The sequence below is a fragment of the Eurosta solidaginis genome, chromosome 5 (assembly GCF_040869045.1).
Source record: "Eurosta solidaginis isolate ZX-2024a chromosome 5, ASM4086904v1, whole genome shotgun sequence".
In the NCBI taxonomy this organism is placed as follows: domain Eukaryota; kingdom Metazoa; phylum Arthropoda; class Insecta; order Diptera; family Tephritidae; genus Eurosta; species Eurosta solidaginis.
The window spans coordinates 20,751,218-20,767,212 of NC_090323.1; the positions used below are offsets into that span (position 1 = coordinate 20,751,218).

The 15,995-nt window shown below is 36.8% G+C and overlaps 1 protein-coding gene across 1 annotated transcript in view; it reads right to left on the bottom strand.

The window, feature by feature from the left end:
- Positions 1-1,612: 1,612 nt before the first annotated feature.
- LOC137254092 (ras guanine nucleotide exchange factor P-like) overlaps positions 1,613-15,995 on the bottom strand; it is a 53,851-nt gene continuing 39,468 nt past the window's right edge. The window contains exon 3 of the mRNA XM_067791802.1: positions 1,613-1,938. Within this exon, the coding sequence (XP_067647903.1) occupies positions 1,856-1,938 (83 nt within the window). The 3' untranslated portion in view covers positions 1,613-1,855. The remainder of the gene's footprint in view (positions 1,939-15,995) is intronic.

A 15,995-nucleotide genomic window follows, 5' to 3' on the forward strand; every position in this document is an offset into this window, starting at 1 on the left:
TAGTCGATTTCATGAAGCGGCACAACATCCGCATTGCTGCGATTCAAGAGACTAAACTCACAGCAATATCTGCACTGCAAACCTGTTCTGGGTACAATTTCCACAGAAAAGATCGCATGAGCGCAAATTGAGGCGGCCTCGCGTTTATCATACACCACTCTGTGCAATATCATATATTTGATCCTGTCATCGACCGCAGGGACAATGTCTTAGAACGTCAAGGCCTTTCTGTCCGGTCAGGCGATGCAAACCTAGAAATCATCAACATCTACATCCCTCCTGCCACCTGTTGCCCCAGTGGATACCGCCATAATATTAGCGCCTTACTCACTGGCAACAATCGCATTATCTTAGGCGACTTTAATGCCCATCACGATCTATGGCATTCAAACTTGCGGGCGGACAGTAGGGGTGAGATGTTGGCGGATCAAATAGAAGAAACGACGTTCTGCACAATAAACGGAGACGCCCCCACACGTATGGAAGGAAGATGTCACAGTTCGCCGGATATCTCAATCGTGAGCGCAGAACTCGTAAACTGCGTCAACTGGCAGCCGATGGTAACATTGGCATCCGACCACCTGCCTATACTTATTTCGTTCGACCGTACCGCCGACTTCATCGTTACAGAAAAACGCACTTTCATAAACTTTAAAAAAGGAAAGTGGGAGGAATACAAATCTTTTACAGACAACCTCTTTGCTGCCTTCCCTATCCCGACTGATGCCCGCCAAGGGGAGCGTGCTTTCCGCAAGGTCATTGAATCCGCCTCGGCACGTTTCATTCCCGCCGGGAGAATTCCCGAAATTCGGCCCCACTTCCGGGCGAAGGCCGCAAATTTAGCGAAAGAACGTGACCTTATAAGACAGCTTGACCCAGGCGACCCCCAAATAAGGGATATAAACCAACGCATCAGATTGCTTGTGGATGAACACAAGCGGGCGAAATGGGAGGAGCACCTAAGAGGTTGTAACCTCTCTGCCGGTGTGGGTAAACTATGGCCCACCGTAAAGTCCCTATCGAATCCGTCTAAGCACAATGACAAAGTTTCCATCGCCTTCGGCGATAAAGTGCTGTCGGATTCGAAAAAAATCGCGAGCGCTTTCTGCCGTCAATATGTAATGCATTCTACGGTCGACAAAGATAGACGGAGGGCCAACAGACACGCACATAAACATAAATTCAGCACGTCACCAATTACCATCACCGCCAGTGAGGTTGAAGATGCCATTGGTCACGCTAAACCATCCAAAGCAGTGGGCCAGACGGCATAGCCATGCCGATGCTTAAAAGCCTAGGGAAAGAGGGTTTCAAATACTTAGCACATGTCTTCAACCTATCTCTTTCCTCCTTTGTCATAACCGAAAAATGGAAAATGGCCAAGGTGGTCCCGCTACTAAAGCCTGGGAAACCAGCTAACATAAGAGAGTCGTATCGTCCGATATCTCTCCTATCGCCAGTAGCAAACACGAAACATCAAAACCAAGAAGAAATTAAACAAGGGGTGCCACAAGGTGGTGTCCTATCCCCACTTTTGTTTAATTTCTACATATCTAAGCTACCTTCACCACTAGAACGAGTCACTATCGTTTCATACGCCGATGACTGCACAATAATAGCCACAGGCCCAGGCCCTCAGATCGATGAGCTCTGCAACAAAATAAACGGCTACCTCCCTGATCTCTCCAGTTTTTTCGCCTCGCGAAACCTGGCATTATCACCGACTAAATCTTCCGCGACCTTATTTACAACATGGACGTCCCAAATGTCGACCATTTTGAACATCCACGTCGATGGCACTACGCCACCGACTGTCCTACACCCCAAAATCTTGCGTGTGACGTTTGATCAGGATCTACATTTTCGTGAGCACGCAGCCGCAATTGTTCCGAAAATCCAGCGCCGTAACAAAATCCTCAAATCCCTTGCTGGCAGTACCTGGGGAAAAGATAAAGAAACGCTCATTACTACATACAAAGCAATTGGCCAGCCGTTTACGTGCTACGCGTCACCCATATGGTCCCCAAGCCTAAAAATTATCCACTGGAAGAAGCTACAGGCCTGCCAAAATACTGCTCTCAGAATCGCCACGGGCTGTCTTCTTATGTCCCCAGAACACCATCTACATAATGAGGCGAGAATAGTCCCCATCAGGGAGAGAAATGAGATGCTAACCAAACAGTTCCTGTTGAATACCCAGAAACCTGGGCATCCCAACAGACATCTGATTGATGAAGCAACACCGCCTAGGGGCTTAAGGAGTCATCTCCGTAAGCATTTTGAGGAAATACGGCACCTGAGAATCCAGCCGTATGAAGCAAAAAATACAAGCAGGTCCTTGGTGAACTCCACAAACAGGCGTCGGACCTTTATGTCGGGAATTGCCCGGTGAATCTAGTACTCAAAGAAAAGTACCCAAAACTCCCCAGGGAAACGCGTGTCACTCTTGCTCAACTTCGTTCCGGATACTGTAACAGGTTAAACTCTTACCTATCCAAAATCAACCCCGACATACAAAATGTATGCCCCGCTTGCAATGTGTGCCCACATGACACCAACCATCTCTTCAATTGTAATGTGGAACCAACGCCTCTAACACCCCTCTCATTATAGTCCACCCCTGTTGAAACAGCAAGTTTCCTTGGACTCCCGTTAGAGGATATTGATGACGGGCGAAGCACTGCAACAACAACAACAACAGGAGAAAAAATGTGCGCTATGTGGTCCAGGGATCGTGAACATTAAACAAATCGTCCGAACTTGCAAATTTTGCATTCGATTTCTAAGGAGCCTTTTAAAACCCAGAGACCTAAAACTTTGAACAAAACGTCGGAGTTTATTTGGTTGCAATATTTTGGATAAAAGAGTTTTCTTAATGGGACAGGGATTGCGATATTTAGAGGTATTAAAAAGTTCATTTAGAATTGTGTAATCTTGCAATCAATTTTTAAGTAACTACTTATTGAGCTAGAAACATAAAACCTTAAACACAGTTCAGGTCACCTTGTAAACGCAACAAAAGGGGAAAATAAAAACGAAGATATAAAATTTCAAGTACTTCCTTTATATAAATGAACCAGAAGAAACGAAAACTAGCTTTTTAAAGAAAAACACAATCTTTTTGAACTCTGATATTCAAATTTTATCTTAATCATTGTAAAAACATTGTTGAGGAACAAAAATATAAGGGTGGAGCGCACATTGCCGACCTAAGGTAAAGATTATATCGAAGATGTATTTGTTGCACTCCACGTTACTCCACCTTTTTATTTTTGTTCCTCATAAGAATTGTTGTAAAATTTGAATAACAAAGTTCAAAAAGATTACGTCTTTGCTTAAAGGCAAATGTTTCGTTTCTTCTGGTCCACTTATATAAAGGAAGTACTTAGAAATTGTGTATCTTCATTTTATTGCCTTTTTTTTGTTCATTCTGATTTTGTTGCTATTTGTTTTATTATTGTTGTCGTTATCGCACATTTTGTGCTCATGGTCTGACTCATTTCTGTTGTTTCTATTGTTTTCTTTTTCACCCACTCGCCACGCGTAGCTTTTAGAGATATACGCCGCCGACAAACGCCGCCGCCGCCGCAGATTTTGGTCGTTTTTCGCACGCCGCCGCCGAGTGTCAAAAATATCGGCGAGGCGGCGGCGGCGTCCGGCGCGTTACTATATTTTCTACTCGTTTAAGACTGTTTATACCATTTATTTTTCATGTCGAAAATTGTTCGGACATGGTCAAAATTGGTATCAACGGATACGCATGTTGTTGTTGTTGTAGCGATAAGGACACTCCCCGAAGGCCTTGGAGAGAGTTATCGATGTTGATGGTCCTTTGCCTGATGCAGATCCGGTACAAAGTCCGGCCATCTCGGGAACGATTTGTTATATAACCACATGCGAGTTTCTTGGCCATCCAGCCCTCCCTCCCCCTAGATCCATGAGGATTTCGGGGTTGCCAGAGCCTCGGCTGTTAATGAAACAAGATTCGCCACGGATAGGTGAGGTTGACAATTGGGCAATATAGCTTCTCCAAATATATTGCGCTGGCAACCTGAAAGGGTTGCGCTACACAACCCCTTGAATCTGGTATTTCAGTCGCCTCTTACGACAGGCATACCTACCGCGGGTATATTCTGACCCCCTAACCCGCTGGGGGATACGCATCACTGCCAGTTATAAGAAACTAATTGCGAAATTTAACTCTTTCTAACTGTTCAAAAGTTATGTAAAAACCGGCGCTTTCGATGTCAGCATAACACGGACTTTGCATCACCCAAATCACCAAGTTATTAAAACAAAACACTAAAAGAAAAGTTTTATAATAAATTTATATGCTCACTTTGCATATATATTTTTTTTTTTAATTAATAATGGTCAATGAATTCAAATAAAATTACCCAAGGCGAACATGTTCTCAAATTGTCCTCAAGTTGTTAAAAAAAGCAAATTATCCAAAAAAGTTCAGATTTTTAAAAAAATATACATTGCTGAAAGAATAGCGAAATCAGTGATGCAAAATCCTTTAGTAGGTTCTAGGGGCATAAACACTCCTTTGAAATGATTCTTACCTCATACTTAAGTTGAGGATATATGTAAGTATAAGGGTTTGAAAAAACACTTGGGCTTACATTCAAACATCTGTTATCTATTTGCGAAACTATACAATAGGGTCTGAAATGTTAATTTTGATTTTCACACTTAATCCTTCAACACCCAAGTATCCCGGTTTGACATTTCCGTTGGCGGCCCTATCCCCAACCAGTCCCTTGGAGTGACTCACATTGATTATAGTCCATCAACCAAGTTTAAATATCACCTACACGTTACGGCTCCTTTTACAAATGTGAATACGTAGGCACATATATTTACCAAGTGAGGCTCTGTCCTTCGCAAGAACACTCAAAGTGGCGAAGCAAAAGCTTTCCCAAGATAGTCGAACTAATGACCGTGTGTGCTACTATCCTAACGTAGTGAACAGTCGAACTAGTCTGAAAACTGAAGCTATGCGATCATCCACAATGAGCTTTTATATCATAAGGCCGGAAAACAGCAGTTAACATATTTCAACTTAAAATCCTTCGATTTTCATTCTAAAATATCGTTGAAATCAATGTTGTGAACGCAAATGTTTTCAAACTTTGGTCTACATTTAAAAAATTTTATCCAGGGTCTTTGTAAAATTTTAATTATGTAGATGCGCCGATGATTATAAGATTTTCACCCATGAGTTACGCAATGACATCCGAATAGTCACTCCCTAACGTTTCAAGGTCTTTCTCTGGTGTAGCTCGCCAGCATAGCGCGACAAAAACATCCGTTAGAAAGTGTTCGGAGCTACACTTAGAGCTTATAGAAAAGTGACATCGACGAAGGTACATATGAGTTCGAAGTCGCTGTCCTATAGCTTCTGTGCTGGCATATGGTGTGCGGGTCAGGAGGCGTGGTAGCGACTGGTGGTCGGGATTGCTACTATTCGCACATCGGGAATTGTAGGTGGACAAAACCTTTCCTAAATATTATTTTTTTAAATAGAAAAATCAAGCTTTTAAAAGTCAGAATACTGGCATACGCCGGCGCGCCGCTCACGCCGCCGCCGATAAAGTGATCGGCGTAAACCTCTAGTAGCTTTCCTCAAATTCTTATCTTATCGGGGAATTTTACTCAGCCGATATTTTTTTATACTCAGCTGAGCAGAGCTCACAGGGTATATTAATTTTGTTCGCAGAACGGTACCCCGTAACGGCATAAACTAAACGAGATACATCTAGATTTCTATATATCAAAATGATCTGGGCGAAAAAAGAAATTCATTTTGCCATGTCCGTCCTCCGTCCGTCCGTCCGTCTGTCGGTTAACACGATAACTTGATTAAATTTTGAGGTATCTTAATGAAATTTGGTATGTAAGTTCCTGGGCACTCGTCTCAGATCGCCGTTTAAAATGAACGAAATCGGACTAAAACCACGCCCAATTTTTGGATATCGAAAATTTCGAAAAACCGAAAAAGTGCGATAATTCATTACCAAAGACGGATATGTCAACACTCAACTTCAGTAATAATATGGTGCAACAAAATACAAAAATAAAAGAAAATTTCAAAATGGTCGTGGCTCCGCCCTTTTTCAATTAATTTGTCTAGAATACTTTTAATGCCATAAGTCGAACATTAATTTACACATCCTTGTGAAATTTGGTAAAGGGCATAGCTTCTATGACGATAACCGTTTTCTTTGAAAATGGGCGAAATCGGTTGAAGACACGCCCAGTTTTTATACACCGTCTGTCCTTCCGCTCGGCCGTTAACACGATAACTTGACCAAAAATCGATATATATATACTAAACTTCGTTCACGTACTTATCTGAACTCACTTTGTGTTGGTATTAAAAATGGGCGAAATCCGACTATGACCACGCCCACTTTTTCGATATCGAAAATTTCGAAAAATTAAAAAAATGCCATAATTCCATACCAAATACGAAAAAAGGGATGAAAAATGGTGATTGGATTCGTTTTTTGACGCAAAATACACCTTTGGAACAAACTTTGTAAAATAAGTGTGACACCTACCATATTAAGTAGAAGAAAATGAATAAGTTCTGCAGGGCGAAATCAAAAGCCCTTGGAATCATGGCAGGAATTCTGTTCGTGGTATTATATATATAAATAAATTAGCGGTACCCGACAGATGATGTTCTAGGTCACCCTGGTCCACATTTTAGTCGATATCTCGAAAACGCCTTCACATATACAACTAAGGGCAACTCCCTTTTCAAACCCTCTTTAATACCTTTAATTTGATGCCCATATCGTACAAACACGTTCTAGATCACACTGGTCCACCTTTATGGCGATATCACTAAAAGGCGTCCACATATAGAACTAAGGCCCACTCCCTTTTAAAATACTCTTTAATACCCTTCATTTGATACTCATGTCATACAAAACCATTCCAGGGTTACCCTAGGTTCATTTTCTTACATGGTGATTTTCCGTTATTTGACAAAGGATGAAGGAAAATCGTTCAAAAAAAAAGTCATCCTTGGTCTACAATTTGGTACATATTTCCCAAACGTATGTGATATGGAATTAAAAACCGCTTATAGACCATCTACGAAACCCTACGAAACCAACGCAGCTAAGCTCTCAGCTGAGTATGTAATATTCGTTTACGCCCGAACTTAGCCTTCCTTACTTGTTTTTTTCTGATTCATTGTTCTTTTTTTTCAACATTTTACTAATTACCTTAATTGTGCTAATTCTTAAAAACTAACAGTGCAAATTTTATTGTGTTTTGAGTGCTAGACAAATTTCGTAGAAGGCACTGTAAAAAATTTTCATTAAATTTGATACTTAAAATTAGCTTACTTAATTTCTTTATATTTCATATAGTTGAAATAAAAAATATGTTCCAATAAACTATTTTCAGATGCAGTTTAAGTTGTATTAAGTTTCTAGATTCTTTAGCCAAAGCTGGATATGAATCACATAGCTTATGATTGAAATGCGCATTTGGGATCCCCTAAGTTCAACCTTCCACACATAGCAATACCTTAATTGCTACATTTGCGACAGAAATCGAAATAAAATAGATCTCCATTTTAGCCTCTCCTCTGAAAAGAAATTTCAATAAAAACTTTATACAAAAACATTTTCAGCTTAGCTGAGCCTACATTTTGGTCCACTTAACCAGTTCTGATGGGAAATAAAATACATTAATTGAAGTCGTAGTTAGCGCTGTCTGATCGATACTCATTGCATATTAAATAGGTTTTGAATCTTTGAACTTGAAAGTTGTAAACCGAAAAGCAAAGTCCTAGCAAGGCAACACAACCATCAAGGTCTTCATATCTGTCCGGATGTATGCATCGGAATCCAAGATGACATGGATCAATCAAAACTACCGATTTGTATATTCTACTAGCAGACCGGGCAGACGTTGTTCTGCCCATACTTTGGTATACCTGCATGCATAACTTTTAAGAAGTTTTTACCTCTTCCTCCCCCTCCCACTCACCCAAAACCAAAGCAGTTAGATAAGTAATGTCATGAGGTAGCAAATGAAATGAATTAGCGAACACAGATCACTCACTTAGACGACTCTTAGCGCTGCAGAAATAGGTAACTCACACATCATCTATTACAAGAAAGCGTTCAAGTAGTGGTTCCTTTTTCACCAGTTCAAGTTCCCATCTAAGGCATTACTGGTATTTTCAAGATGTGATTTGATAATCCTTCACTGGACAAACTATAGTACATATCTATAAAGGTTTGGTTGAACTGGCCGGTCCATGAGGACCTCACATAGACTGAATGAGTCCGTAGTGATACTATAAGTTTGTTTTAACGACCACACTGAAAATCCCCACCAAAAACCAGGACCTATGTTATAAAATAATTTCGTCCTCTTGGCAAATACTAAAAGTTTCCTAGGACTTAAGCAACTTGCTGCTTCCAGATCTGATAGCTGTATCACTTCTAATAGCAGGAGTCTTAGCCTGGCAAGCGCAGGGGACGAGCACATATCGTGCTTAATCGTTTTCTCCTCCAACGCGCACTTCCTACGTCGGCTATCACTGACCAAGCCTAATTAAAGGCATGTGACGCCAGAAGGCAGTGTCCAGTCAGAATACCCGCCATATCTATAAAAGGCGGATAAAAAATGTAAGCTATGACACCAGGGCTTTGATTTCTTCACTTGTTAAATTGATTAGTTAATTAATTTAGTTTATTCAATTTTAACTTTTTAAATATTTTTTTTTTGCCATTTTTGTTATTTGATTGTTTTTTATTTAGTATTTTTTTTAATTGTTGATTAATATTATAACCAAAGCATCGTTGAATTATATTTTAAAAGCGTTTCTATCTTTTATTTATTTAAATTTTTTCGTCTCAATTTTTTCTCCTGAGTAATTTTTTCCTGCAGCAAACATAAACAAAGCCTTTGCTAAAGCGGCAAGTGAGCTTGCATATATGTATATTAGGGCGGGTCGATTTTAAAATCGCTCATTGCTCTGTGAAAATCGCATCAAAATAAGAAACTTTGCCGAAGGAACCATACCTCTAAAACGAATTCTGATGCCCCCCCCCCCCCCCCTTTGGGTCGAACTTTTGGGTAGGGGCAATTTCAATTCTACCTGCTGTGTCTTGTGGTGGCTTAAAAAAAACAACACAAGCAATTTTACGATCTGCAATTGTGTCACAGTAATACCTTCATTTTTTAAAACGGTTGAATAAAAAACCCACACAACTATGTTTACGACATGCAAATGCAGTGATGCATTGGTTTTAAAAGGGGGTTGTAAAAACGCTAATTTCTAATAATTTTTTTTAATTTCTTTTCTATTACTAAGTTAAATTCATTTTTTCATTTACATATGTTCTGACTAAATAAATTTCTAAAGAGAAAAATAAACTCCAAAAAGAAAAAACATAGGCATTTCAAAGTGGGATTTTTCAAAATTTGCCCCTACGACCCAAAGGGGGGGACATCAAAATTCGTTTTAGAGGTATGGTTCCTTCGGCAAAGTTTCTTATTTCGATCCCAAGAATATGATTTTCACAGAGCAATGGGCGATTTTTTTGCCTCCCCACAAATCGACCCGGCCTAATGTATATGTATATATGCTTGTAGGTATGTGCATGTCACGTATGTATATATATTTATGCTCTATAATAATTCTATATATACACATAAGTCCATATGTAAGTATGTGTGTATGTATGCACTCATAAACAAATGAGAAAAAAACTATAATAACTATATAAAACTTTTAGCAAATGTGCAAACTTTTACAAGAAAGAAATGCATTTGCATATTGTTTGTATGTTTGAATTATACGCACATATGTATGTATCTGCTTGTAAATATTTACATAAGTATGTACATATGTTTATGCAAAAGAGTTTTTCGCTTTTTGTTTGTAAATATACTATATTTCGACCTAAAAAACGAATGCAAAGCTTTTACAAACAAAGTGGACAAGTGTTCATTAATTTTGTTTGTTCTTCTACCCAGTGGACCAAATACTCACAAATGATACCCCATTTGAGCGATTTAGGATATTTAACTGAATAAAACTCTCGCAAATGCATCTGAAAACGGTACCAATATGATTCACGAGCCGGACCCGTGCGCATCTTGCGCAACCAATATAAAAGTCTCTTATCAAATATCAACAAAAAATCAGCTGTTTTATCAATCAATTAAAATTTACAGCTTGCGCTACCATCTAGCGTATGATAGCAACTGCCGACAATGTAGTGCAAATATTCACAATAGTGCCATAGTACAAATATATTTCTTTGTGTGCTCACAATCTTTTATTTTTAACAAATTATTTTAAGAAAATATAGCTAAACAAAGGCACTACGGCCAAAATTGCCCAAAGCTCGCTAATAGCCCGAGTCTCCATCTTTACAACCAAAACTTCATTTAAAGATTTCGATTCCAAATAAAAGCAAAAAAGTTACCCGTACGTAAAAACAGCAATTAGAAATAATATATATGATGATATGTGGTTCAGTTTGTGGCAGTAAAAGTATTGTTTACGATAGTCGCAACAAATAACGCTAGCGAATATTAGGCAAATAATTTTTATAGGATTTTTTTGATACTTCTGCGTAGTCGGATAAAATATTTCATTTGATACATTTTCGACTCAAATTAGATACTGAAAAAAGTTGTTTCCCGAGTCGGAAACAATATTATATAAGCATCAAAGAGGATATTGCAAAATGATCACAAGAAATAGGATGCGCGAATTTTTCAGTTGTTCCGTTACCCGTTGTGTTCCGCTATATTAAATATATTGAAGTGCACTTGAGGCATTTATACGCGTACTTACTTTGCACAGTATTTGTTTGCGTATAATAAATATTAAATAATTTTTCAAACACAGCACGCAAGTATTCACTCTCACGGATATCATAGAACTAAAAAATTTATATATTTCTTATTTGCGCTGCGCATCAATAGAAGAAATATCGCTATATACGAAATTATGAACCGTTATTTTGTCTGCATTTTAATTTTTGTCGCAAAGCACATGTTGCAAAGTTCATAAGAAAGTTTTTGGCGCCACAAAAATGAACATCGATCTTTGCTCACTTGCGAGAATTCCTGTAAACATTAAGCGAGTCATATGTGGTATATAAATTTTCTATCGCTCTTTGTTCGCGTAGGAGTTTACAGGATTTTTGCGATAAAAATAAAGTTTCTATCTTCTTTTGTTCACATATGAGCTCACTTCTGAGCATTTTGCGAAAGTATTGCAAATTAATCAAACTTGGTCCGCTGGGATGTAAATAAGATATATGTATATTGTGACGAATATTACCATCACAAGCAATACTAGAATCACTAAGCCGATATTAAGCAGCCACTCGTATGTACGCAAACAAATCAATCATCATCTAGACACATACATACAAGGCAACGGAGAAATACTCTCAAACACATGTAATCATCAGCCGAAGTAGTACTCACATATACACACGCATATGGCTATGCGAGAGGCAATAAACTACAAATACACACGCATATAGCTGGTAACCAAGCAGGATATTCTAGAAGGCGAAAGGTCTAGACATTTGGAGAAATATGCAGACAAGGCAACAGAGAGTATAAAAGCAGCGCAAGCTGATAGTCAGTAATCAGTTTTGATTTAAGCACGCTATTGGTTGTGAAGTTAAGTGTTATTGTCAAGTACTCTCAAAGTAGTCTAATAAAGACTATTTTGCATTATTGAATATTGGCGTTATTTTTTCAACAGTTTAGTCGAACGTTAGCAGAAGGTTTGTGTTTAAGCGACTTAAACTATGACTTTGTTTTCTTTCGTTTGTTTCATTAGCCATTGAGTGTGCTTGTAATTCTCAACTTGTTAGTGAAATATTCTAAAGACATAGTTTAAATTTTGTATCCCAAAGCGGGGTTTTTCAAAGCAAAGCTCATCCCGCAGCCAATACCTTGGAGCCCCCAGTGCTCGCCCCAATGAATAAATACAAGGTGTAATAGGGGGTTTACAAAGCAAAACAAGGTGGCTCATCCCGCAGCCAATACCTTGGAGCCCCCAGTGCTCGCCCATAATGAATAAATACAAGGTTTAATAGTGGTTTTTCAAAGCAAAACAAGGTGGCTCCTCCCGCAGCCAATACCTTGGAGCCCCCAGTGCTCGCCCCTAATGAATAAATACAAGGTGTAATAGGGGTTTTTTAAAGCAAAACAAGGTGACTCATCCCGCAGCTAATACCTTGGAGCCCCTAATGCTCGCCCCCAATGAATAAATACAAGGTGTAATAGGGGTTTTTCAAAGCAAAACAAGGTGGCTCATCCCGCAGTCAATACCTTGGAGCCCCCAGTGCTCGCCTCCAATGAATAAATACAAGGTGTAATAGGGATTTTTCAAAGCAAAACAAGGTGGCTCATCCCGCAGCCAATACGTTGGAGCTCCCAGTGCTCGCCCCCAATGAATAAGTACAAGGTGTAACAGGTACATAGTGACCTCTCTCTAAGTAAAATAACATACAGTCCATTAAAATAATAATTTATAAAATAAAAAAAGATAATAAATTTAAAAATTGCTTGCTTGCAGTGGACTTTGAACCCGCAACCCCAAACGTGTGAGTCGGGTACGTCATCCACTGTGCCACGACTCATACGCCTACAAGCGCATCAAATTACTCCCTTATAACTCATATTAAACTGCTCGCCCTCAACTGCCCCACGGCTTAGCTAGTTTGGAATAAGTGGAATTTCACTAAATCCTTTACAATATGTATCCCCTAAACTGTATACATTTTAATGTTTATAAGTAAAATATATAAAATCTATCATACATACAAATTTAATTGTTACTTGTTTATTTAGAGCTTTCATACTATGCGCTAAACAATCAGCTGTTATATGAAAAGTATTCGACATTTGTATGTTAAGTAGAGGAGTATGGGAGAAAGTACTTAATGAGACAGTCAATTATTGCTTGTCTTATCATTTCAAAATACTTTCATAACACATCAAGCCTGCAGAATGTTGGCGAAAGCTATTTAAATATTGTATTAAGTAAATTTGAATGAAATCAAATTTTTGTCAGGCCTACGTAGCGGATACGTATCATTTAGCCGTAATTCCTTACATCTGCCCGAAAAGCTCTACTTTTTCGGATCTTAAGTCTTACGGTTTTAGATTTGCTAAGTTTCGTTATACAGGGAGTAAAACTTATCATTAGCGAGTCCTTCTCGGGATTTTTATTGGAATGGAACAGGAGTTCAATAATATGGAATAAGAATAGGAATAGAAATTGGAACAGAAATAGGAAATAAGTAAAAACATGAACAGGAATAGGAATAGGAATAAGAATAGGAATAGAATTTAGAACAGGAATAGGAATAGAAACAGCCAAAAGGATTAGAATAGGAATAGGACTCCGAATAGAAATATGAATAGGAGTAAAAACAGGAACAGGAATAGGAATATGAATAAAAATAGGACTAGGGATAAAGGTAGGAATAGGAACAGGAAAAGGAATAGAATTAGGAATAGAAATAGGTATAGGAATATAAATAGGAACAGGAATAGGAATAAGAATAAGATTAGGAATAGCAATAGAAATTGGATTATGAATAAGAATAGAAACAGGAATAGGAGTTTCAATAGAAATATAATAGGAATAAGAATAGGAGCAGAAATAGGAACAAGAACAGGAATAGGAATAGGAATAGTAATATAAATAAGAATAGGATCAGAAATAGGAATAAAAACAGCAATAGGAATAGAAATTGTAACAGGAATAGGAAATGAAACAGCAAAATAAATTAGAATAGGAATAGGATTCGGAATAGAAATAAGAGTAAAAACAGGAACAGGAATAGGAATCGATACTGGAACAGGAATAGGAATAGAAACAGGAGAAAGAGTTAGAATAGGAATAGCAACCGGAATAGAAATAGGAATAGGTGTATAAACAGGAACAGGAATAGGAATAGGAGTAGTAATGGAGTAGGAGTAGAAATAGGAATAGGAGTTCGAATAGAAGTAATAATTTGGACATTATTCCGTCAGAAGTATTAAGAAGCATATATTTTTGTATTAAATTCTATCACAAAAATGATATTAAATGCTTCTTTTAGCTATTTTTGGGGGAGAATGTTTTTACATTTTCCACACCAATTTAAAATTATATGCTAATTTGAATACCAAACCAAAGATAGCGATGCGCACGGAGTGATATCAAGTAAAGTAATTGGTAAAAGACTTCAAAACAAAATTCAGACATGGCGGGATATAGGAAGCTCATTGCGCACTGTCGAATGCGGCTTTAAAAACGCATTGGCGCTTTGTGAAAATCTGGTCGATGGTAGATTTACCAGGTCTGAAGCCGCACTGATAAGGTACAATCAGCTAATTCACGGTGGGCTTGAATCTTTCGCACAATACAATTTGAAATAAAAAAATTTCATTTGACCTAAGAAAAAGTTTATTTGAAATAAAAAAAGGCTCATTTGATTTGAAATAGGTTTCGTTTAAAATGGAACAAATTTCATTTGATTTGAACAAGGTGTAATTTGAAGCGAAAAAATTGAATTTGAACCAAAAAAAGGTTCATTTGACTTGAAAAAGGTTTAAGGTGAAATGAAAAAGGTTTCGTTTAAAATGGAACAAGTTTCACTTGATTTGAAAAAAGTTTCATTTGACTTTAAAAAGGTTTCATATGATTTGAAAAAAGTTTCATTTGGTTTGAAAAGGATTTCATATGATTTGAAAAAAGGTTTCGTTTGGTATGAAAAAGATTTCGTTTGAAATGAAAAAAGTTTATTTGATTTGAAAAGGGTTTCATATGATTTGAAAAAAGTTTCGTTTGATTTGAAAAAGGTTTCGTTTGAAATGAAAAAAATTTGTTTTGATTTGAAAAAGGTTTAATTTGAAATGGAAAAAATTAATTTGAACAAAAAAAAAGGTTAATTTGATTTGAAAGAAATTCATTTGACTTGAAAAAGGTTTAATTTGAAATTAAAAAAATTGCATTTGAACTAAAAAAAAGGTAAATTTGATTTGCAAAAAATTCATTTGATCTGAAAACGTTTCATTTGATTTGAAAAAGTTTCGTTTGAAATGAAAAAAGTTTCATTTGAACTAAAAAAAGGTGAATTTGATTTGAAAAAAATTCATTTGATTTGAAAACGTTTCATTTGATTTGAAAAAGGTTTCGTTTGGAATGAAAAAAGTTTCATTTGAACTAAAAAAAGGTGAATTTGATTTGCAAAAAATTCATTTGATCTGAAAACTTTTCATTTGATTTGAAAAAGGTTTCATTTGAAATGAAACAATTTTATTTGAACTAAAAAAAGGTGAATTTGATTTGCAAAAAATTCATTTGATTTGAAAACGTTTCATTTGATTTGAAAAAGGTTTCTTTTGGAATGAAAAAAGTTTCATTTGAACTAAAAAAAGGTGAATTTGATTTGCAAAAAATTCATTTGATCTGAAAACGTTTCTTTTATTTGAAAAAGGTTTATTTGATTTGAAAAGTGTTTCATTTGATTTGAAAAAGTTTCGTTTGAAATGAAAAAAGTTTCATTTGAACTAAAAAAAGGTGAATTTGATTTGAAAAAAATTCATTTCATTTGAAAACGTTTCATTTGATTTGAAAAAGGTTTCGTTTGGAATGAAAAAAGTTTCATTTGAACTAAAAAAAGGTGAATTTGATTTGCAAAAAATTCATTTGATCTGAAAACTTTTCATTTGATTTGAAAAAGGTTTCATTTGAAATGAAAAAATTTTATTTGAACTAAAAAAAGGTGAATTTGATTTGCAAAAAATTCATTTGATTTGAAAACGTTTCATTTGATTTGAAAAAGGTTTCTTTTGGAATGAAAAAAGTTTCATTTGAACTAAAAAAAGGTGAATTTGATTTGCAAAAAATTCATTTGATCTGAAAACGTTTCTTTTATTTGAAAAAGGTTTATTTGATTTGAAAAGGGTTTCATTTCATTTGAAAA